The sequence below is a fragment of the Balaenoptera ricei genome, chromosome 17, assembly GCF_028023285.1.
Source record: "Balaenoptera ricei isolate mBalRic1 chromosome 17, mBalRic1.hap2, whole genome shotgun sequence".
NCBI lineage: Eukaryota > Metazoa > Chordata > Mammalia > Artiodactyla > Balaenopteridae > Balaenoptera > Balaenoptera ricei.
Window position 1 is genome coordinate 81341882 of NC_082655.1, and position 25844 is coordinate 81367725.

Below are 25844 nucleotides of genomic sequence, written 5' to 3' on the forward strand. Positions count from 1 at the left end.
TATTCAGTTTTGTTTGTTGCGCATGATAGACAATTTTTTAAACATATAGGAAATGAGCATGTTGGAAGGTATCAGCTCACAAAGTTGAAGTAATGGGTAGAGAAACATGCTCAGGTAGGAAGGAACAAAGTTGCCTTCACACAAAAAATGTGATTTTAAAATGATGGATTGTTTAAGATGTTTGTACCAGGGGTGACATGAGGAAATTTACACTATTGCACTGAAGTCCTGACCATAGTTCAGTCACAGAACATAATCTCATACTAACCTTTACCTCTCTTGCATGCTCTTGGGATTAAAATTCCTTAGTGAGAACACCAATTTGGCCAAAATTAGTCTACTGGTTTACATTCTACTCTCCATGGAACTGAGTGAGGGAATATGTGTTCCTTCCATTGTGCTTTTGTTATTGAAGGCAGGGCTCTAGTTCCCAATTATCCTGGAAAATCCCCCTCTAGGAACGTTGGCATGATGCTGGAGAGCCCCAGATGGCAAGTGGAGAGGGTCAAATAGGTGAGTGACTTCTCAGGGTAGGCCTCTGACCAGAACTTTAGTCTGAGGTTTGAATGAGGAGGGCACCCCAACCATGAGGAGATCAGAGGCATGACCAGGGCAAAGGTGCTAAGGTGCCTGTGAGCCCGGGGTGGGAGGGCCCAGCGGAAGTATGGGTGGGGTGGGGCTGACCCTTGGAGGGATAAAGGGACAGGGGTACCGGATGAGTTTCGGAGAGGTGAGCCTGTAGCTCACGTAAGCCCAGATAAAGGGCTTGCTCTTCTCCTCTGCGTGCTGGGGAACCACCAGCAGGTTGATCATGGTGAGGGTGGGCACACAGAGTAGCGAGGGCAGTTAGGAGACCACTGTGGAAGTCCAGACAAACAGGATAGCATCACACATGAGGAGGTGGTTACCCACGGAGAGAAGTGAACATATCTGTGATTTACTTGAGAGGAAGAGTCCACAGGCTGAGGAGTGTGAAAGGAAAGAGAAGAATCAAAGCTGTGTGTCTTGCCTTTTAGACTTAATTACTTAATACACACCCAAGAAAAATAAAAGCCGATAAATTTACAATTCAGTCACATATATGATTTATCCTATCACTACAATATCTCCAAAAGATCCTCTAATGAACAAAACAATGATTGCCTGAAATTTTGTTTTCTGTTCCTCCCAGTAAACATTTAAAAAAAGTCAATATCAAAAAATTTAATAAATCTCATTATATTTGCCAGGCTTAGGTTCAGACTCAGCAAGGAGACTTATACTACTTATACTACAGATAAAGTAACATTATATTGTGAAATAAACTTGTAGCATAAATAGAGATTATTTAAATATATACACACATACCTTGGATCTATCTATCTATCTTACATAGAAAAACTTCTCAATTTATTTTCATTGTAATTTCTCACATTATTTTTACTACCTATTTTCAGAATGCTGAATAATTGTAAAACAAGCAATAGAAACATTTGTTTAGAATGAGCCACTTCCCTAAGGTTTACCTTTTAAATCTCTGTAAACAATTAAACAATCATGCTGGCCAAATTCCAAAAATCAGTATTGCCAACTAATACTCAATATGTTAACAGAAGAATTTACAGAATTTACAGAACTTGCAGCATTTTTCTTACATTTTTTTGGTTTGAATTCATAAAACCTGCTTGTGCTAAATAGTCAGTTGTTTTTCTAAATTCAGTAAAACTAAAGAAAAGTTGTACATTGATGTTCATTAACTAGGAATGATAAACATCTGCGTGTTCATTCTACACTGAAGTGAGCACCACTAGGAATTCTGAATAGATGTTAAAGGCCTATAACCATTCACGCTACATCAATAGTTCACTCATTTTATTTTCTGAGTAGTAGTCTACGGTATGGATATACCACAGTCTATTTAACCATTAAAAAATATCTGAGATGTTTCCTGTTTCGGGCTCTTACGAATACAGCTCTATAAACATCTATGTGTGGGTTTTATGTGAACCTAAGTCTTCACGCCCTGAATGAATCTCCAGAGAAACCTAAGTGAAAAAAACAACTTCCAAAAGGTTAGACTTTATGATCCCACTATATAACATTCTTGAAATCACAAAATTATAGAAATGGAGAGCAGTTTAGTGGTTGCCAGGGGTTTAGCAGCAGGTGAGGGCAGGAGGGAAGTAGGTGTGGCCATAAAGGGTAAAAGGAGGGTCCTTTTGGTGATGGAGGTGCTTTGTCTTGACTGTATCAGTGTCAGTATCCTGTTGTGATGTTGTTCTGTTGTGTGAGATGTTATTCTTGGGGGGAAACTGGGTAAAGTGCATGCAGGATCTCTCTGTATCATTTCTCACAACTGCATGTGAGTCTACACTTAACTAAGAAAAGCTTAATTAACATGTGATATAATTAGGACTACAGTTGTGCTATATTTCCAGGACATAAGGTAAAGAGATGGCATTTAACATTCCTTGTATAAAGTATTCCATTATCAATGAACAGTAAAATTCAAAATTCCAGATGAGATGCCAGAGGAAGTCTGGAGATTAAGAAACTAAACTATGTAGCAAGTGCTTTAGAAACAGGCAAAATGAAACAATACTGTGTGGAGATATAATAAAAATCATTCAAGTAACTGATGAATATGAAATTTAGGCTAGTGGTTTCATTTGGAAGGCTATGATTAAGATAAAGTACACAGTGGCCTTCTGGGAGGTGGACGAAATTCTGCCTCTTGGCACAGAAATGATTAAAAGGTTATTTGCCTCAAAATTTTTCACTAAGCTATACATTTGTTGTATGTGGTTTTCTTTATTTGCTTTTTATTTTACCACAAAAAGTTAAATGAAATGAAATGAAATGAAGTAAAATGTTAAAACCACATTTAAACCATACTCAGTGACTTCTGAGAAATGTATTTTTTAATCTGACATTTTTATTGATAAATTATTCACAGATCATGAATTTCACCAATTTAAAGTAGACAGCTCAGTGGTTTTTAGTATATACATAGAGCTATGTAACCAGCACCATGATCTTATTTTAGAACATTTTCTGCCAACCCAAAAGAGACCCTGAACCCATCCACACTCACTTCCCATGACCCCCTTGCCCCAGCCCTAGGCAACCACTAATGTACTTTCTGTCTCTATGGATCTGCCTACCTGGATATTTCATGCAAATGAAATCACTCAATATGTGGTCTTTTGTGAATAGCTTCTTTTACTTAGTATGTTTTCCAAGGTTCATCCATGTTTTACCCTGTATCAGTACTTATTCTTTTTATTATCAAATAACATTCCATTATGTGGATATACCACATTTTGTTCATTCATCATCAGTTAATAACGTGTTGTTTCTGCTTTTTGGCTACTATGAATTATGCTGCTCTGAACATTTGTGTACAGGGTTTTGTGTGGCTATATGCTGTTTCTCTTGGGTACTTACTACAGAAACTCAAACTGCAGAAAATCAAAGACAAAGAAAAAATTCTGAAATAAGCCATTGAGTGGGAGGAAAATTTACCTATAGTGGAACATGGATTAGGATTACAGCTGACTTCTTATTAGAAATCATGAAATCAAGAAGAGAGTGAAGTGAAATATTCAAAGTGTTGAAATAGAAAAGCATAAACTCAGAATTCTATATCCTGTGAAATTATTCTTCTAAAGTGGAGAAATAAAAAATGTATCAGATACACAGCAACAGAGAATGCCTTATCAGAAGCCCTGTACTGCAAGAAGTGTTATAAGAATTTCTTTAGGGTTTAGGAAAATATGTCAACACTCAGATCAACATAAGGAAAGCAAGAGCTGAAGGAATAAATGAAAGTAAAATATTTTATTTTTCTTATTCTTGCTTGATTGGAAACAAGTTTTAGTTTAAAATAATAATAGTAACAATGTATGGTTTTATTGAAGAATACAGGTAAGTGCTATGAATGACAACAATGTCCATAATATATGAGAAAGAGAAATCAGGAATATTCTGTTATGAGGTACCTGAGTTATGCAAGAAGCAGCACAGGGCTATTTGAAAGTGCGTGTGGATTCATTTAAAATGTATATTGGAAACTCTAAGTCAAACACTAATTGTTTTTAAAGTATAATTGATAAAATAAGATAAGAGATATAATGGACTCTTTTACATAAAAAGCTTAATTTAAACCAAGGAAGTCAAAAAAGAATTAGGGTGGTGATGGGAGAAACAAAGAACAAATATGCAACAAATAGAAAAGAGTTTTAAACATGGTGGATATTAATTTGGTTTATCAGTAATTACTTTATATTTGAATGGTCTAAATATATCAATTATAAAACAGAAACTGTTAATGGGATATAAAAGACCCAACTCTAGGTTCTACAAAAAACACACAACATTTTAATATAAAGACATTGATAGGTTTAAGGTTAAGGCATATAGAAAAATGCATTTTGCTAACGCTGATCAACATAGCTGGAGGAGACATACCAGTTACACACAAAGCAGACTTGAGAACAAGAAAAATTATCCAGGTTAAAGTGAGGAAATAAATAATAATAAGGTGGCAGAATCTCCAATGATATGTAGTCATGCTAAACACCTAACAACAAAATATCAAAAAATGTGAGGCAAAAACTGATAGAACTGAAAGGAGAAACGGACATCTCCACTGCTGGAGTTGTGGACCTCAACAGCACTCTTTCAAGAATTGTGAGTTCAGACGGGCAGCGACTCGGTGAGGACGCAGTTGAAGTAAACAGCACTATCCTTCAAACTGGTTCACAGCAGCCCTCCCTTATCCCCAGGGGACACGTTCCAAGCCCCCCAGGGGATGCTCGACACCCTGGATGGTACCGAACCCTGTATATACGATGTCTTTTCCTGTACATACATACCTGTGATCAAGCTGAATTTATAAAGGAGGCACAGTAAGCGACTGTCAACAGTAGCTAATAATAAAATAGAACAACTAGAACAATATCCTGCCATAAAAGTTAGGCGACCGTGGCCTCTCTCTTTCAAAATATCTTCCTGTACAAATGTAAAGCCTTTTCCATCTTAACTAATAAGCACTCATCACACACTGACTGTAACTTGTGCAGCTCCAGATGCAGCAGCAAAAGTAGCACACATTTCCTTTTCCCTCTTCACAGGTTCACGGATGGGAGAGTCCTTACCGTCCTCTATGAAGTTGAGAACTTTCACCTTTTCACCTAAAGGAAGGACTTCACAGCTTCTCTTTGGCGTATCCGAACTGCCAGCATCATTCTTCGTGCCCTTTGGGCCATTATTACGTAGAATAAAGGTCACCTGACCACAAGCACTGCGACCCCGGGAGACAGTCAACCTGCTACCCCCGCGACTGCTGAGTGACTGAAGTGGAACACGGACGGAGGGATGATTCCTGTCCTGTGAGGACGGAGCTGACACTGCGAGATTTCATCGCCGTCCTCAGAATGACGCGCGGTTGAAAACTTAGGAATTGCTTATTTCTGGAATCTTTTAGTTAATATTTTTGGACTGTGGTTGACCTTGGGTCACTGATGCCAAGTAAAGTGAAACCACAGATAAGGAGGGACTCCCATCTTTTGCAGAACACTCCGTCCAAAAACAGCAAAATGCATATTCCTCCCATGCTTATATGGAAAATTCACAAAGATAGACCAGATTCTAGGCCAGACACAAAACTTAACAAATCAAAAAGAATATAAATCATACAAACTATGCCCCCAGACAACAAGGAATTTAAACTAGCAGTCAGTACCAGAAAGATAGCTTGAAAGTCCCCCAAATATTTGGAGAATACCTTTCTATATAACACATGAGTCAAAGAAGAAGTTTGGAGAGAAATTTAAAAATACTTTGAACTAAATAAAAATGAAATAGAATTCTTCAAAATTTGTGGGAAGCTGTGCTTAGAGAAAAATTTATGCCATTAAATGCATATCTTCATAAAGATGATTAAAGTCAATGATCTAAGCTTCTACTAAAGGAAATAGAAAAAGTGGAGCAGTCAAAGCCCAAAGCACAAAGAAGAAAACAAATAATAAAATCACACAGGAAATTAGTGAAATGGAAAACAAACAAAAACAACAGAGCAAAGTCAATGACACTAAACACCTGTCCTTTGAAGTGATGAATAAAAATTGATAAACCTCTAACCAGATTAATCAAGAAATAGAGAAGATACAAATTACCAATATCGGAAATGATAGAGGGGTTATCACTATTGATCCCATGGATATTAAGAAAAGGCTAATAGTAGAATACTACAAACAACTCTATGCCCACAACTTTGATAACCTCGGTGACATGGATCAATTCTTTGAAAGACACAACTACTAAAACTCACACAAGGAGAAATAGATATTCTGACATGGCCTATATGTATTAAATAAATTGAACCAAAAAAAGACACCTAAACTAGAAAGTTTTCCTGGTGTGTTCTGTCACATATTTAATGAAGGAACGGAACCGATCCTCCACAGTCTTGTCTAGAATATAGAGGCAGAGGCAACACTTTCTAAGTCATTCTTTGATGCCAGCATTATCCTAATACCAAAAACGATTTTAAAAATATTACAGAAAAACAAAATTAAGACCAATATATCTTATCAGAATTTATGCAATGACCTTCAAAAAGTTACTAGCACATCAAACCCAACAATGTATAAAAGGAATTATACATCACAACCGGGTGGGTTTATTCCAGGTAAGCAAGGATGATTCAATATTGTAAATTCAATCAATGTAATCTATGCATCAAATGTTTAAAGAACAAAACAAGTATGGTCATATCAAATGATGCAGAAAAAGCATTTGAAAGAACTCAACATACATCCATGATTAAAACTGCCTGCAAACTAGGAATATAGGGGAACTTCTTCAACTTGATAAAGAACATCTACAAAACACCCACAGCTAATATCATACTTAATGATGAGAAACCAGACCCGTTCCCACTGAGACCAGGAACAAGGAAAGGACATATTTTCTCACAATGAATATTCAAGTTATGCTGGAAGTCCAGGCTAGTGCAATATGACAATAATGAAAAAATAAAGTTACATTGACTTAAAGAAGGAAATAAAGCCATCTTTATGGCCATGAAATAATTCATGCGTTGGACTTTATTATAATTAAAAAGTTCTGTTCTGGGCTTCCCTGGTGGTGCAGTGGTTAAGAATCTGCCTGCCAATGCAGGGGACGTGGGTTCGAGCCCTGGTCCGGGAAGATCCCACGTGCCGCGGAGCAGCTAAGCCCATGCGCCACAACTACTGAGCCCACGTGCTGCAACTATTGAAGCCCGTGCTCCACAACAAGAGAAGCCACCACAATGAGAAGCCCGCGCACCGCAACGAACAGTAGCCCCCGCTCGCCGCAACTAGAGAAAGCCCACGTGCAGCAAAGAAGACCCAACACGGCCAAAATAAATAAATAAATAAAATTAATAAAGAGGAAAAAAAAAAAGTCCTGTTCTGCAAAATATACTTTTAAAGAAAATTAAAAGGCAACCCATCCACAGAGAGGGAGAAAATATTTTTAAAACATATATTTGATGTGGTAGTCAATACAAACAAGGAGCTATCTCCAATATATACATAAAAAACTTTGTTAAGTTCAACAATATGAAAACAAACAACTGAATTTAAAAATGGGCAAGGTATGTGAATAGACATCACCAAAGAAAATAGAAAGAGGGCAAATAAGCATATGAACATATGCCCAACATCATCTGTCATTAAGGAATTGTAAATTAAAATAGCAATGAGATACCACTGCACACATGGTTCAAATCCACAAAACTGAAAGTACCAGTTGCTGGTAAGGATACAGAGCAATGGGAACTCTCCTTTATTGCTAGTAGATGTGCAAAATGGTACTGCCATTTTGGAAGATAGTTTGGCAGTTTCTTGTAAACTAACTATAATCTTACCATATAATTCAGCAATACACCTCCTAAGTTATACTCAATTTATTTAAAACTTATGTCCACACAAAAATCTGCCTGCAAATATTTATAACAGCTTTATTCATAATCACCACGAACTGGAAGTAAGCACAATGTCCTGCAATAGGTAAATAGATTTTTAAAAAACTGTAGTGAAGTTGCTTAATATTCCATTGTCTGGACCATGAAATATTATTCAGTGCTCAAAAAGAAATAAATTATCAAGAGCTAAAAGACAAGAATCATTCTTAAATGCACGTTGCTAAGCGAAAGAAGCCATTCTGAAAAGGCTACATTCTCTATGATTTCAATTATATGACATTTTGATAAAGGCAAAACTATACAGACAGTGAAATGGTCATTTCTAGAGGGCCATGATGTGGGGAGGAAACAGCTGAGAAGGAGTTTTTTAGGGCAGTGAAACTATTCTGTAGGACATCATAATGGTGGATACATGGTATTATGCACTTGTCAAAACCTGTAGAATTTGCAGCTAAAAGGTGAGTGAGCCTTAATGTGTGCAAATCTCTAAAAAAAATCATTTAGGAGGTTAAGGGATATCACAGTTGAATGCAGGATATGACAAGAGAATCTGAATGTATTACGAACATCTGAAACAACCTCACTGAAGGGCTTAGGAGAGTGGAACTGACCTAAGTGAATCTGGAAATTAATGAAATCTGCAAGACTAAAGGCAAAAAAGAACAGTACATCAATCCTCTACCTAGTCAAGCTTTCCCACCAGTGAGTGGGTTAACTGCCCTGATCCTGCTGTACATATGTACTGGATTAGAACAATTAAATAAGCAGATGGCAGATGGTGTAGCATCTGTTGGTGGGAGGCTACAGATAAGCAAGGGGAGGAGGCTAGGACTGTCTGTGTGATGACGGGTTCCCTTAGCGGCAGCCATGTGAACTCACGTTTAGCTTAATGTAGGTACAGAGTAGGTATGTGAGCAATTCAGTACATACACACACACACACACACACACACGACACACACACACCTCCTGCTCTGTGAGCTGAGGGGCCTACAAGGCACAGCTACTCCACAAGCAATGAGCACACCAGCTCCCAGAATGTGGCTTCTCCAACATTCTCTAACAAAGCGAAGCAGGGCCTCTGGGAGGAATGGCTGATTCTTGGACTGGCAGGAAAAGTACAGGATGAGCCTGAAACATCTTTTAGTGCCAGAAACTGAGAAAGTGCTCCAAAAAAAAAAAATCCCAAGGACTTTTCAAAGCAACACTAAAACCAACTGGAAAAGCTTATAGCCCAGAGTATAAAAGAAGTATCCACAGTCCACACTGATCTGTCAAAATGACTGAATAAATTTTAAAAATTGAGGTGAACAGACAAATCTCGTATGCAGCACAATTCCAGGGAACGTACGCAGACAGTCCGCCCCTGTGGAGGTAGAGCATATTCCCCACTAAGTGTAGGATCTCCTTCCAAGGAGCACAGCATGGAAAGGGAACAAGGACCACAGAGTAAGGAATCTGGCAGACTCTCCCTCATCCAGGTGCTGGTGATGCAGTCACGACGGCAGGTACACGTGATGAGACGTGCTAAGACCGGCACTGTGCCTCTGTCATCTTCCTCCCAACACACCTAAGCCCAGTCTAATCACACAAAATAATCGGAACACTCCAAATGGAGATTCAGCCTGCAAAATACCTGACCAGTCCCCCTCAAAAGTGTAACAGTTATCAAAAAAGAAATCCTAGAAACTATTACAGCCCAGAGGAGCCAAAGGAGACATAATTACGTGTGATGTGTAATCCGGATGGGATCCTGGGACAGGAAAAGAAGTATTAGGTAAAAACTAAAGAAATTTGAATAAAGTATAGACTTTTGTTAATAATAATGTATCAGTACTGGTTTATTCCTTGTAAGAAATGTAATGTAACAATGTGGGATGTTAATAATGGGGAAAACTGGGTGTGGAAACTAAAAATAGAACTACCATACGACCCAGCAATCCCACTACTGGGCATATACCCTGAGAAAACCATAATTCAAAAAGAGTCATGGACCACAATGTTCACTGCAGCTCTATTTACAATAGCCAGGACATGGAAGCAACCTAAGTGTCCATCGACAGATGAATGGATAAAGAAGATGTGGCACATATATACAATGGAATATTACTCAGCCATAAAAAGAAACGAAATTGAGTTATTTGTAGTGAGGTGGATGGACCTAGAATCTGTCATACAGAGTGAAGTAAGTCAGAGAGAGAAAAACAAATACCGTATGCTAACACATATATATGGAATCTAAAAAAAAAAAAAAATGGTTCTGAAGAACCTACGGGCAAGATGGGAATAAAGATGTAGATGTAGAGAATGGACCTGAGGACATGGGGAGGGGGAAGGATAAGCTGGGACGAAGTGAGAGAGTGGCATGGACTTACATACACTACCAAATGTAAAATAGACAGCTAGTGGGAAGCAGCTGCATAGCACAGGGAGATCAGCTCGGTGCTTTGTGACCACCTAGAGGGGTGGGATAGGGAGGGTGGAAGGGAGACGCAAGAGGGAGGAGATATGGGGATGTATGTATATGTATAGCTGGTTCACTTTGTTACACTGCAGAAACTAAGACACCATTGTAAAGCAATTATACTCCAATAAAGATGTGAAAGAAAAAAAGTGATGCATCAGTAGCGGTTCACCAACTGTAAGAAATGTCGACAGCAGCCCGTGACCTTAGTAAGAGGGGATACTCTGTGTGAGACAAGATGGGGAGAAAACTTTCTGCACAATTATTTTGTAAACCTAAAAGGCTTCTAAAAGATAAAGTCTATTAAAATTGCAAAAGAGAAAAAACACACACATTCCCAGGCACTTTCTCATGAGTGAGCTGCAAAATACATCGAGTGATCTATCTCAAACGCTTCATCTTTCAGATAAAAAATGAGGGTCAGAGAAATGTAGGCCCTTTATGGTCATCAGACAGCTGGAAAATACCTATAACAAAAATTCTAACTTAGGTGTGCAAATTTCCATCCTCAGACCCTTTCTTCTCCTTGCCTTTCAGTCCGATCACGCTGAAAATAAAACACCAGCGATGTGAGAGCTGGATAATCTGGGTAACACACGCCTCCCGTCCTCCCCCTGATCCGTGGGGCAGGAGAGTGACTGGGGAGCGTCTTCGTCGGGGCGCGGTGACGTCCGCACGCCTGTCTCTGCCCCCCAGTCACTTGCTCTTCTCTGTACACAGGGTCCACCTGGGCCTCCTGCTGTGTGTCCTCCTTGCCGATTCTTCTGGGCGGGAATTAGCTGGTGCTCCACTAAGGAAGGGTTTATCTGGCCTGGCTTTGTCTCATTATCGAGGGCGCTGCGAAACGGGTCTTGAGTCTGTGTAAGACAACAAGTAGGGATTTGCTGGGAATCAGCAGCCAGGAGTGAAGAGCACGCAGTTAATGAACTTGTCACCTGTGCTGTCTCCATTCATAGCCTGATTAGGGGACAGACCTGTGGGTTCAGCAGAGAAGGAACTCCTAAGGGTGTTAATGACAATCTAAGGATGTGAATTAGTCAAGTTCTAGATATTTTATTGCTTTTCAAAATCAGAGATACAATAAACAATATGTAACACCTTTTTGTCTTTACGCTTAACCCTTCCCAAACCGGTGGGAAATAGTAAAAGTCTAGTGATTTCATGTATGGCTTTCCTCTGTGGTAGTTAATTCAGAGAAAAAGAGTCCACTGCAGTCAAAATTCTTGAGGAAAATCTTAATCCATTAGACTTAAAAACTTATTTCCAAACTGAAAACAAATTGAGAATTGTTAGCAGTTAGATGAAACAGGATATGTTACTCAATGACAATTTAAGCGTTTTGCCAAGACCGAAAATGTTTTTTTTGTTTGTTGTTTTTTTTTTAACATCTTTATTAGAGTATAATTGCTTTACAATGGTGTGTTAGTTTCTGCTTTATAACAAAGTGAATCAGTTATACATATACATATGTTCCCATATCTCTTCCCTCTAGCGTCTCCCTCCTTCCCAAGACCTAAAATGTTTTATGTTCCCAAATCACATCCTAAATATGTTCCTTGATAACTCATAAAATCTCCTAAATGGTTCCAATATATAAACTAATGCCTCATTTTCAGATGATATGATGTAACTCTTGTAATTTTATTTTCTGATTAATCTAAGCTAAAAAAGAAAATTCCAATGGAAATTTTGAATTAAGTTAAGCATATCTCATAACAATTAAAATGTTATTAAACAACATTTTGTATTTCTTTTATCTAAATTTGTTCTCATTGCATGAATGTATCATTTTAACTTACATAATTTGAGCTATTCATTCTGCTCCTGTAAAAATTACACAATTGTAGAGTTTGGTTCAAAGTCACAAATTCAGAATCAGGGTGATGGTTATTTGCAGTTCTAATTATCTAATGTTTTCTATCAATAAGACCATAAAAACAAAAAACAGATGAAACTCTTTTTCGGTCTCAAAGCTGGCACCTGCTCTAATCTTTCTTGGTCAGGAAACTGGTAGCTCTTCTTCCTTCGCAATCTTCTAGCAAGAAGAATGCCCGGGGTGATGTGGGTGAAGCCCAGAATTGATGATCGCACACCCAGACATGAGAAACATACAGACACAGACGCCGTGATGACCTAATTCTAGTTATTTAGCTAAAGAATCCGTTAACAACAGTCCACTGAGTGCCCACGCGGAGAGCAGGGACCCCTGGCCACACAGATCAAGCCTGTAGCTAGCTCCATCACAGAAGCTACGGCTACACCGTTGAAGGCATCTACGAATGATGCAGACTTCTAACAATGGCAGTGAATAGTGTAGGTGAATAAAAGAAAGTCACAGGCACAAACAACCTACTGTCATTCCTTCCCGGGCTTCTTTCTGAATTTGGGCCTCTGGGGGCCCTGACTTGGAATGAGGAACACGGTCCGTCAGCATGGTTCTTAAAACCACCCACACCTCTGAGCTTGTGGTGACCTTTTCTGCCCATGTAAGTCCGTTCTTAAACATTTCATTAATATCTCAGTCCCACTGAGGTGTAAGTCAGTCTGTTTGCTTAGATAATTAGCAGTGAAGACAAAAGCACCTAATCACTGTTGCAAAGTGAAAGATTGGAACCAAATAAGAATATCACTACCTACACTTTAAAGCTGATATGGTTAAACCTCTCAAAAGAGTAAAAGTTTGTTGTGAAGGGCCACGTGCAATTTGCAATACAATCTTAAATCCCTCGTTTTTGAAACAGAATGAACACCATTCGGAAGTGGCGCGATTAGCGCATTCTAATCTTTCATGCCACGCGGATCTGTTTAATCAAAGCCTCATCGCAGTGAGTGTGAGCGTGCTGCTTGCCTCTGAAGGGCAAATTGCAACCAGGACTCCATGGAACAGTGTGCGGTCCTGGAAGCGAATGCACTTGTTTTTGCTCCCTGGACAATGAGTTTAAAATCACGTTGTACTTTTGAAAAAAGACTAAAGTTAAAATATCTTTGTTACAGGGCTGTATTTGAAATTTGTGTGTATTCAGAACCGAGTGGTCTGTGATGTGCTGCTTCTCATTTGTCTAGAACTCTGTTCTCAAATATTGCTTTCCCCTGTACCTATTTGACATAAGCCTGAGATGTGAAGTACGTATATTTTATGCGAGGTTCACCACGGGGTGATTTTTGAAAAATCAAGTAGGATTTTTGAGAGAAAAACCGAGCGATGAATATGGACACACCTTGCCTGTCCCACAGAGAACGCTCTCCAACAGCTCTGCTTGTGGAGCTGGGGCTTTTCAGACGCTGGGAGTTGCCTCTTTGAGGTCTGAAATATGTAAATATATCAGAAGAGTTTTCTCCAAATAGTAGCAGGGCAACGTCTTCACAAACCAAGTCAACTGGAGCCGCGAGAAGCCAAAGGCTTACGGTATTTTCATTTTGTTTGACCCTTGAGTACAAAACTTTAGACATATTTTCTCCTCTCTCCTTTCCCCTGTGAGCTGATATGGAGATTCAGTGAAGGTTCTATGAATGTTATTGAATCAGCCATGAAAAACGTTTCCCAAACGCCCGACACCGGCCTGTTCTTTTCTGCATCATTTTTTATGTCCTCCCTCAGCTCCACAGAAGCTGCTCAACCTTCCAGCTTTTCCCAAGATGTAGATTAGAGGCCGCTGACAGTGAGACTGCTGGGCCCGTTGTTAAAATACAAATTCCTGAGTCACATAAGCTGAGTGAGCTAAAGTATCTGAGGCCGGGCTTCAAATCTGCACATTTACCAACATCCAAGAAAATATCAGAGTAAACACTGCTGACCTTTCTGTGTAGCTGTCTAGTGAGCTGAACCTGCGAGCCTTGAGATGAAGTGTCTCTAAATGTCGTCTCTGTCTCTGTCTCTCTCTCACACACACACACGCACGCACACACACACGCACATGCGCACACACACACAGAGACACGCACGCACGCACAGACACACACACACACACGCACACGCACACACACGCACGCGCGTGCGCACACACACAGTCTTTACATGCTCTTCCCATTGTCCCGGCTACTAGATAAAATTTTACAAACATAAATTTTACTGTTTATAAGCTTCTAAACACTTGCAAAGATTTAGAGATATATTTCACCTAGAGATCTACTTAGCGGACACGGACTAGTAGAAATTAACCGAAAAACTGGAAAACACAGCAAACAGCCCCCCTTAAGTATTTCTTTGAATTACATTTTGTCCTGAGTGATGCTCACTGATCTGTTTCTAATATACAAAAAAAAAAACCCAAACACCAAGTAAGAGATTTTCCAAAAGTCTGATAGCACACTGGACCAGTGTCATATTTCCTAATGAATAAAATGAAGTTTTTAGCAATGCCCTAAATCCTCATGTGCACATGGGGAAAATTATGATGTTAGGAAAAAGTAAAGAAAACTCACCACTTCTTCATGTCTGCATTTTCTCACATTAATCCCATTTATCTGCAATGGAAAGAGAGACACAGCTTCACGTGGTATATTGTGAATTGACTTTATGCTTTGGTTGCACATGGAAAGTAATGGTAAGGTGTGTACCTGCAGAATTGCGTCCCCAAGAAAGAGCAGTCCTGAGAGCTCAGCTGTGAATGGAGAAGGACAACTGATTATGCATCGTCTACTTCCTTCACACAGACGAAAGAGTTTTTAATTAAATAAAGTCAAAACTGATAAAAGGAAAAAAATGAAATGTGTTATACGGGGAGCATCTTAAAAGATCCACAGGTAACAGAAATGCAAAAACAATCACATGATTCAACGCCTATGATTGAAACATGAGCTGAATTGAAACACATGCTGTGACAGTTCCATTTCATTCTATCATTTCAGATCTTAGTTGCCAAAAATTGGCCATGCTTCTGGATGGAGGACTAAATGTCCTCATGTTTTTATGAGAGCATTAAGCCATCTATGAAAACGTTTAGAGCTAGACATTCACTCCATCGGCAATGGAATCAGCTCCCCGTTTCTTTTTAAACACTAGGCTGTCTCAGTGATTTCGGTCACAGTTGCTTTACATCTTCAGAGTTTTTCCTGGATGAAATTTTATATGAAGGGCTGAGTTAAATTGCATATGAAAACTGAAAAAATATATATAACTGGAGTTGCCTGTAACTGATGTGACCTGTAAGCATCAGACCCGTTTCTATGCTTGCGTGTTAATGAGACACTGTTCAGTCATGCAATCTCCGGCTCACACACAGCCGCCTGCTATACTGTCTTCCCTCCCTGCCCGCCGGGCGGGTAAAGGACTTGGACTCGGCAGTCAGAACTGTCACATGCTGCCTGGTCACGGGAACCCGGCTGGTCAGTCCCATACGAATTTATGATTCTAACGATTGTCTTGTTCCCCGGTGACAGTGACTCACAGGGCAGCCCTCTTAACACTTTACCTCTTTGCTCCTTGGAGATTTTTGAAATGACAACTGGAATGTTATGTTCCGCTCCCCCCTGAAAAGAGAAAATCATATATCGTGCTTTTTAATCTCAAAAATTAAATACACAGCCTTTAGTTAGGAAACTATACAAGTTATGAATAGCATGTGAATGGACACCAAATAGAATTAAAATAGACCCCTGGAATTTTTCTACCAAATAGACTGTCCTCCCAAGAAACTTATCCGTTTAGAATTTCTCTGTGACACGCAATAATTAATAGCAGTTGACTTTGAAAATTTCAATTTTTTAAATTAAGATTGGTGATTCCTTAAGAAGGCATTTCCTCCAATGTGTAGCAGTGCTGCTCATTGTAGAAATTCTTATTTAGGGTTCCAAACAGTAGATAATTACGTATTTCCATTATCTGGCTAAGTTGTTCTATGCTGGGGACCAAGCAAGGGCCCCTTGGGATGCTGCATGGCTGGAGAGACTACACACACAAATCGGTACAAAAAAACAGAGTGTGTTTATGCCTGATGGGAAAGGGGTCATTATATTCCTCTTTGTGTGAAAGTGCACGCTAAACAATGAACAGAATACAGTAAACTGACAAGAATATTGCAACAGTGCTTTGTCTAACTGACCAAATAAGATAGAAAAAATAAAGAAAAATAAGTAAGCTAAACTCATGTGGACGGAAATAAAATAAATCCCTGAAGTAACTGCATAAAATTACGTTTTTATGTAACAGATTTGAGAAGGTTGAAAGCAACAGTTGAAAAATCAAATAAGTGCATTAAAGAATAAGATTTCATGTAGAAAACAAGTACAGCACTTTTAACATGGGTAGTTGAAAAGATAATCTAAATTTCCATTGGGGTTTCTGTAGCTTCAGAATAAGTAAACCTCCTAAGCCTTTTTTCCTTCAAGGACAAAAATTATTTTAGAACAGACATTTTTTCCCATGAATGTCCATATTTAGCACTGAGTTGTCAATATATTTAAATATAAGATAGGCAGTAGTTGTAGAGAACAGTAGTGGCTTTCAAGCTTTTCTTGGCAAGTAGTCCTTTCTACTTCTGGGGTATTAAGAAGAGACGTGATAAATAAAATACTAAAAGCTGTCTTACCCAGGGTGAAATTCAAACCCACCCCTGAATCCCCTGTTCTCACCATTTCCCACCAGCCTGACATTCACCCACCCACCCTCACTAAGCCTGTGCAGAAGGTCTCTGGTATAAGCTTCCTTGGCTTCTGATTCTGCTTTTGCATTTTGTGTTTGTGTCCATAACAAGCCCTGATCCTGTCCAAGACAATCTCTCATCTGATCAGAACACAGGATTGGGACTGAGGGTGCAGTACAAAAGGAGTGCTTCGTTAGCACAGTAAACCCGGAACAGAATCCAAGGCCCTTCATGTTTACCAGTTAGGGTTCCAAGTTCCCAATCCCTGAATTCTGTTCTATCTTTCCCCATTATACTTATTAGCTTCTTACCTACTACAATCTTACACATTTCCTACATATATTATTTGTTTTCTTTCTCCTAACCACAAAGCAAGTTCCACAAGCGCAATAGATTTATTTATTTATTTATTTATTTTGGTTATTTGTTTCCTACATTGATGTAATGTCAGTGCCTGGAATAATGATTCTTTTTTAAGCTTTGAAATGTTTGTTGAGTGAATGAGTGAATGAATAAATGAAGTCTAAAATTTTCCAGACCTAAAATTGTTCACTTTTTTTTTTAAACAATTTTTTAAAGATTTTTTTGATGTGGACCATTTTTAAAGTCTTTATTGAATTTGTTACAATACTGCTTCTGTTTTATGTTTTGGGTTTTGGGCCCCGAGGCATGTGGGATCTTAGCTCCCTGACTAGGGATTGAACCCGCATCCCCTGCATTGGAAGGCAAATCTTAACCACTGGACCACCAGATAAGTCCTGTAAAATTGTTCATTCTTTAAAGTACTTTGCAGAGGGAGACCTTCAAGACCACAGAGGAGTAAGACATGGAGATCACCTTCCTCCCCACAAATACATCAGAAATACATCTACATGTGGAACAACTATAGAACACCTACTGAACACTGACAGAAGACCTCAGACTTCCCAAAAGGCAAGAAACTCCCCACATACCTGGGGAGGGCAAAAGAAAAAAGAAAAAACAGAGACAAAAGAATAGGGACGGGGCCTGCACCTCTGGGAGGGAGCTGTGAAGGAGGAAAGGTTTCCACACGCTAGGAAGCCCCTTCGTGGGCGGAGACTGCGGGTGGCGGATGGGGGAAGCTTCGGAGCCACGGAGGAGAGCGCAGCCACAGGGGTGCGGAGGGCAAAGCGGAGAGATTCCCACACAGAGGATCGGCGCCGAGCAGCGCTCACCAGCACGACAGGCTTGTCTGCTCCCCCGCCGGGGTGGGCGGGGGCTGGGAGCTGAGGCTCGGGCTGCGGTTGGATCGCAGGGAGAGGACTGGGGTTGGCGGCGTGAACACAGCCTGAAGGGGCTAGTGCGCCACGGCTAGCCGGGAGGGAGTCCAGGAAAAAGTCTGCAGCTGCCGAAGAGGCAAGAGACTTTTTCTTCCCTCTTTGTTTCGCGGTGTGCTAGGAGAGGGGATTCAGAGCACCGCGTAAACGAGTTCCAGAGACGGGCGCGAGCCGTGGCTATCAGCACAGACACCAGAGACGGGCATGGGACGCTAATGCTGCTGCTGCCGCCACCAAGAAGCCTGTGTGCGAGCACAGGTCACTCTCCACACCGCCCCTCCCGGGAGCCTGTGCAGCCCGCCACGGCCAGGGTCCCGTGATCCAGGGACAACGTCCCCGGGAGAACGCACGGCGCGCCTCGGGCTGGTGCAACGTCACTACGCCTCTGATGCCGCAGGCTCGCCCCGCATCCGTACCCCTTCCTCCCCCCGCCTGAGTGAGCCAGAGCCCCCTAATCAGCTGCTCCTTTAACCCCGTCCTGTCTGAGTGAAGAACAGATGCCCTCAGGCAACCTACACACAGAGGCGAGGCCAAATCCAAAGCTGAACCCCGGGAGCTGTGCGAACAAAGAAGAGAAAGGGAAATCTCTCCCAGCAGCCTCAGAAGCAGCGTATTAAAGCTCCACAATCAACTTGACGTACCTCCATCCCTGGAATACCTGAACAGAAAACAAATCATCCCAAATTGAGGAGGTGGACTTTGGGAGCAACTGTAGACTTGGGGTTTTCTTTCTGCATCTAATTTTTTCTGGTTTTATGTTTATCTTAGTTTAGTATTTAGAGCTTATTATCATTGGTAGATTTCTTTATTGATTTGGTTGTTCTCTTCCTTTTTTATATATATATATATTTTTTTCAGTTTTCACTTTTTGTGAGTGTGTGTGTGTATGCTTCTTTGTGTGATTTTGTCTGTATAGCTTTGCTTTTACCTTTGTCCTAGGGTTCTGTCTGTCTGTTTTTTTTTTTAATATAGTTTTTAGTGCTTGTTATCATTGGTGGATTTGTTTTTTGGTTTGGTTGCTCTCTTCTTTCTTTTATTACTTTTTAATTTTTTAATTTTTAATAATTCAAAATTTTTTTAATTTTAATAACTTTATTTCTTTTAATTTTATTTTTTCCTTTCTCTTTCTCTTCCTTCCTTCCTTCCTCCCTCCCACCCTCTCTCTCTCTTTCTTTCTTTCTTTTTTTTCTCCCTTTTATTCTGAGCCATGTGGTTGACAGGGTCTTTGTGCTACGGCCAGGTCTCAGGCCTGTGCCTCTGAGGTGGGAGAGCCGAGTTCAGGACATTGGTTCACAAGAGACCTCCCAGCTCCATGTAATATCAACTGGCGAAATCTCCCCCAGAGATCTCCATCCCAATGCTAAGACCCAGCTCCACTCAACAACCAGCAAGCTACAGTGCTGGACACCCCATGCCAAACAACCAGCAAGACAGGAACACAACCCGTCCCACTAGCAGAGAAGCTGCCTAAAATCATAATAAGGTCACAGATACCCCAAAACACACCACCGGATGTGGTCCTGCCCACCAGAAAGACAAGATCCAGCCTCACCCACCAGAACACAGGCATGAATCCCCTCCACCAGCAGCCTAAACAACCCACTGAACCAACCTTAGCCACTGGGGGCAGACACCAAAAACAAAGGGAACTACGAACCTGCAACCTGTGAAAAGGAGACCCCAAACTCAGTAAATTAAGCAAAATGAGAAGACAAAGAAACACACAGCAGATGAAAGAGCAAGGTAAACACCCAACAGACCAAACAAATGAAGAGGAAATAGGCAGTCTACCTGAAAAAGAATTCAGAGTAATGATAGTGAAGATGATCCAAAACCTTGGAAATAGAATGGAGAAAATACAAAAAAACATTTAACAGGGACCTAGAAGAACAAAAGAGCAAACAAACAATGACGAACAACACAATAAATGAAATTAAAAATTCTCTAGAAGGAATCAATAGCAGAATAACTGAGGCAGAAAAACGGATAAGTGACCTGGAAGATAAAATAGTGGGAATAACTACTGTAGAGAAGAATAAAGAAAAAAGCATGAAAAGAATTGAGGACAGTCTTAGAGACCTCTGGGACAACATTAAACACACCAACATTCGAATTATAGGGGTCCCAGAAGAAGAAGAGAAAAAGAAAGGGACTGAGAAAATATTTGACAAGATTATAGTTGAAAACTTCCCTAATATGGGAAAGGAAATAGTCAAGTCCAGGAAGCGCAGAGAGTCCCATCCAGGATAAATCCAAGGAGAAACACGCCAAGACATATTAATCAAACTATCAAAAATTAAATACAAACAAAAATATTAAAAGCAGCAAGGGAAAAACAACAAATAACATACAAGGGAATCCACATAAGGTTAACAGCTGATCTTTCAGCAGAAACTCTGCAAGCCAGAAGGGAGTGGCAAGACATATTTAAAGTGATGAAAGGGAAGAACCTACAACCAAGATTACTCTACCCAGCAAGGATCTCATTCAGATTAGATGGAGAAATTAAAACCTTTACAGACAAGCAAAAGCTAAGAGAGTTCAGCACCACCAAACCAGCTTTACAACAAATGCTATAGGAACTTCTCTAGGCAGGAAACACAAGAGAAAGAAAAGACCTACAATAACAAACCCAAAACAATTAAGAAAATGGTAATAGGAACATACATATCGATAGTTACCTTAAATGTAAATTGATTAAATGCTCCCATCAAAAGACATAGATTGGCTGAATGGATACATCCAGACTGAAAGTGAGGGGATGTGAAAAGATATTCCATGCAAATGGAAATCAGAAGAAAGCTGGAGTAGCAATTCTCATATCAGACAAAATAGACTTTAAAATAGAGACTATTACAAGAGACAAAGAAGGACACTACATAATGATCAAGGGATCAATCCAAGAAGAAGATAAAACAATTGTAAATATTTATGCACCCAACATAGGAGCACCTCAATACATAAGGCAAATGCTAACAGCCATAAAAGGGGAAATCGACAGTAACACAGTCATAGTAGGGGACTTTAACCCCCCACTTTCACCAATGGACAGATCATCCAAACCGAAAATAAATAAGGAAACACAAGCTTTAAATGACACATTAAACAAGATGGACTTAATTGATACTTATAAGACATTCTATCCAAAAAAAAACAGAATACACTTTCTTCTCAAGTCCTCATGGAACATTCTCCAGGATAGATCATATCTCAGGTCACAAATCAAGCCTTGGTAAATTTAAGACAATTGAAATCATATCAAGTATATTTTCAAACCACAACACTATGAGACCAGATATCAATTACAGTAAAAAATACAAACACATGGAGGCTAAACAATATACTACTAAGTAACCAAGAGAGCACTGATGAAATCAAAGAGGAAATCAAAAAATACCTAGAAACAAATGACAATGAAAACACGATGACCCAAAACCTATGGGATGCAGCAAAAGCAGTTCTAAGAGGGAAGTTTATAGCAACACAATCCTACCTCAAGGAACAAGAAACATCTCAGATAAACAACCTAACCTTAAACCTAAAGCAAGCAGAGAAAGAAGAACAAAACCTCCCGAAGTTAGCAGAAGGAAAGGAATCATAAAGATCAGATCAGAAATAAATGAAAAAGAAATGAAGGAAACAATAGCAAAGATCAATAAAACTAAAAGCTAGTTCTTTGAGAAGATAAACAAAATTGATAAACTATTAGCCAGACTCATCAAGAAAAAAAGGAAGACTCAAATCAATAGAATTAGAAATGAAAAGGGAGAAGTAACAACTGACACTGCAGAAATACAAAGGATCATGAGAGATTACTACAAGCCACTATATGCCAATAAAATGGACAGCCTGGAAGAAATGGACAAATTCTTAGAAAAGCACAACCTTCCGAGACTGAACCAGGAAGAAATAGAAAATGTAAACAGACCAATCACAAGCACTGAAATTGAAACTGTGATTAAAAATCTTCCAACAAACAAAAGCCCAGGACCAGGTGACTTCACAGGCGAATTCTATCAAACATTTAGAAAATAGCTAACACCTATCCTTCTCAAACTCTTCCAAAATATAGCAGAGGGAGGAACACTCCCAAACTCATTCTACGAGGCCACCATCACTTTGATATCAAAACCAGACAAAGATGTCATAAAGAAAGAAAACTACAGGCCAATATCACTGATGAACATAGACGCAAAAATCCTCAACAAAATACTAGCAAACAGAATCCAACAGCACATTGAAAGGATCATGATCTTAAGGAGAAACTAAGAAGGTGAACAATGAAATCAAATGTGCATGGTTGCAGATAGTTTCTAGAGATCCTTGGAAACTGGAAAAAAATTAAGAATACATCTCCATTTCTTAGTATAAGATGCTGGTTAGCTAATGTAAATCAAGCGCTGATGAAGTTTTATGTGATATAAAAAGAGAAAACAAACTCATCCAGATATTATGGTTCAGATATTTGGGGGCAGGGAAGAACTCTGTTTATGTCACTCTAGGTTGGTGGTTGTCATCAGAGCATTTTCCTTTAACTGATTTTGCTTCGCACAGTTTTCTGTCCTTGCACTACTGAATTTAAAGATTTTCTCAGTGCTCAGATTTTTAATGCAGGTTACCACGGTGGGACAGTGGGAAACCTCTCCCCAGGGTTGGTCTAGAGATATCGATTTTCTGAGGGTCAACTCAGCAATCCCATTCTTCCCTCAACACCTGAGACTTATAAATATCTTTTAATAATAAGATACAACTAGCCCCTATTTTATCAACATTTTCCTTTTATATGTAAAATTTCTCCTGAAATTTGAATGGTTTGAGTCCAAAGGTGTTTTTGTTTAAACTTTATTTCTTCAATCAGACATTTGGAGTTCTGAGAGAATTTTTTAGCTAATTTAAGGAGATCACTTCATTAATTGATTAAGAGAGCTAATTTTAAGACAAAACTCAGGGGATAAAATTTTAACGTAAAGTCACAGTGCCTTCATTTATTGAATAAAATGTGAGAGCAGTCCAGCTCTATTAAAGTAAATTAGATTTAGTTCTGAACCTAATTGGGGATATTAACAGTTTTCCAGAGAGAAGTCAAATGTGACTCACCCTGCTTAAGATAGGTGATAGGCTTCATGTCACACGCGGAATAAACGCCAGGGTCCTCAGCACCCCCTGAAGCTTTATCCTGGACCCTCGTCATTCTGAGCTAAAGGACATCTACATATACGGTCCCCTGTGCCTGGAGAGCTGTTTACCTTTACTTTTAACCTGGTATAAACTCTAGCCACATCCAGGAGTTCAGCCAAAGGGCTCCTTCCTCAGTTTCTCCTTACCTGCAGTGATTACTTCTATAGCACTGGATCATGGCTGGGGTTTACGTTTCTCTACATGACACTCTGGTCAATGTCTGCTTTCCCTCTAGAATGTAAAGGGCCTGAGGTCAGGGCAGGTTTCCTTTACCATCTTCCCCCTGACCTATCCTGAGGCTCGCCAGGGTGTATGGCTTGAGGCCATGGTTTAGAGAATAAATGAATTACTTGAGCTCTGTTGATGCAGGGTAAAATGAGATTAGAAAAAGTGAGGTGACGTTCTAGAGTGCATCCCAGAGAATATTAAAACACACACCTTTCAGTTTTGAGATAGCCTTTCTACAAAGCATAATTAATTTTATAGCTAGATAGGAACAAGGATATAAAGTCCCATCTAAAGCATTTTGTGCATGACTCTATACAATGATTTTGCCAGTACAACTCTGAAATTCCACTAAATCAAACCCAGAATGTTTTTATAATGCTGGGAATCTTGCCAAATAAATCCTTTCAATTCAATATTTTCATTACAATCAATCAATCAATCATATTCTGGGCTTTGGAAAGAAAAGGATACACAGACCCCAACATTACATATCCATTTAGAGAATGGAAAATACTTACAAACAGATAATAACAGACAGTAATTAAGGTTTAGAGCCCCGTCAACAGGTGTGGGAGAGGCACCTAAAGGAATATCATCTGAAAGAACATGGACAAATACCCTTATACATTTGAATGCCATGCTTATCTGCCAAAATCACTTAGTCTAGCTCTGGCAAAATTAATGGCTTTCCCACATAAGTTATGATTGCCTTCATATGGAAATCCAAAATAGGGAATTCTATAGAGGCAGAAAGTAGACTGCTGCTTGCTCAGACCTGAGCCGGGGGATGGGGGATAGAAGGGGGATGCTGACGGTATGGGTTTTCTCCTCAGTGGATGAAAATGTTCTAAAACTGGCTGTAGTGATGGGTGCACACATCTGTGAATATAATAAAAATCATTGAATTGCACACTCTAAATGGGTAGATTGTATGGTATGTGAATGACATCTCAATAAGCTATTTAAGTTAAAAAATCATCCTTCAAATGATAATTCATCAGTGGTTTTACCTGATTCTTGGAACTAATGCACACTCTTCTAGCTAAGCTTTATTACCTGCTTATTACCCTCCTACTTCTGTGGTGCAAAGGTATGTACTCTGTACATACCTCTGGGGGAAACAGAAGAATCAGACTCAAATAATGAGAACAGGGCAGAATGAGGAAATGAATGCAAATGTGCCTGTGCTTGTAGCAACACTTGATATTTAAAGACTTTTGCCCTGAAACCACTAATAAATGAAAATACAGACATTTATGACAACTACTATGAAGATGTATATGTTTATTTGGTAAATATGATATAATTAATACCCAACCCTTGATATTAAGAAATTGCTTGATGCTGGACATTTCAATACATTTATTTCAGTTTTAAATAAACTAGAATGTGAATAACTTAGAGAGGAAACATTATTTATGTTTCCAAATAGAGAGCGTAGAGATAATTTAGTGCAGGTTTTACAGCTATAGAGCATATTTATTGGGAATAAGGACTATGTCATCAGCTTTGATGGGGGTTGAGGCCCAGCTCTGCCAGTTACAACAAACAGGTAAATTACTTAACCTCTTAATACTTAATCTCATTGTCTGTAGAGGTCTAACAACAGTTATCTACTTTCTGGATACTAAAGACCGAAGGAAACAATATAAAGTATTGAGCTCAGAATCCGGCACTTCAAGAGCAGTTAATAAATATTAGCAATTATTGTTTATAAATGATAAGATTTTAATGGTATTAATACTTATAATTTCACTTTGATTGCTGCAAAGTTAAAGATTCCAGATAGAAATCACCTTTGATCACAAACATTTCCCTGATGGACATCGATAACTTATTGTTTAGGTAAGAAGAGCTGAGTCTTTTGAAAAATACTCCATAAAACATCTTTCTAGTAATAATATTCAAAACACTCTTTCTCTAAAAGGTAATTCTTTTAATGACAATGGCCAGAGGTATGATTTAATAATATGCAAATGGATGGTATTGCATTTTAAGAGATATAGAAGAAAAATTAAAGTCTCAGGAAGTCAAGATGGCAGCTTACTTTAAGGTGATTACATGGTAATTCTTACAAGAAGAATGGGGCAAAAATGCAGGACTATTAGATCCCTTGATGAGAAACTTTGGTGATTACTGGGG

General features: G+C 39.3%; 1 protein-coding gene across 1 annotated transcript in view; it reads right to left on the reverse strand.

The window, feature by feature from the left end:
* SNTG1 (syntrophin gamma 1) overlaps nucleotides 1–25844 on the reverse strand; it is a 472569-nt gene that overhangs the window by 149361 nt on the left and 297364 nt on the right. The window contains exons 6-8 of the mRNA XM_059901577.1: nucleotides 15829–15886; nucleotides 14975–15018; nucleotides 14840–14881 (exon numbers count right to left, since the gene is read on the reverse strand). Coding sequence (XP_059757560.1) covers nucleotides 14840–14881; nucleotides 14975–15018; nucleotides 15829–15886 — 144 coding nt within the window. The remainder of the gene's footprint in view (nucleotides 1–14839; nucleotides 14882–14974; nucleotides 15019–15828; nucleotides 15887–25844) is intronic.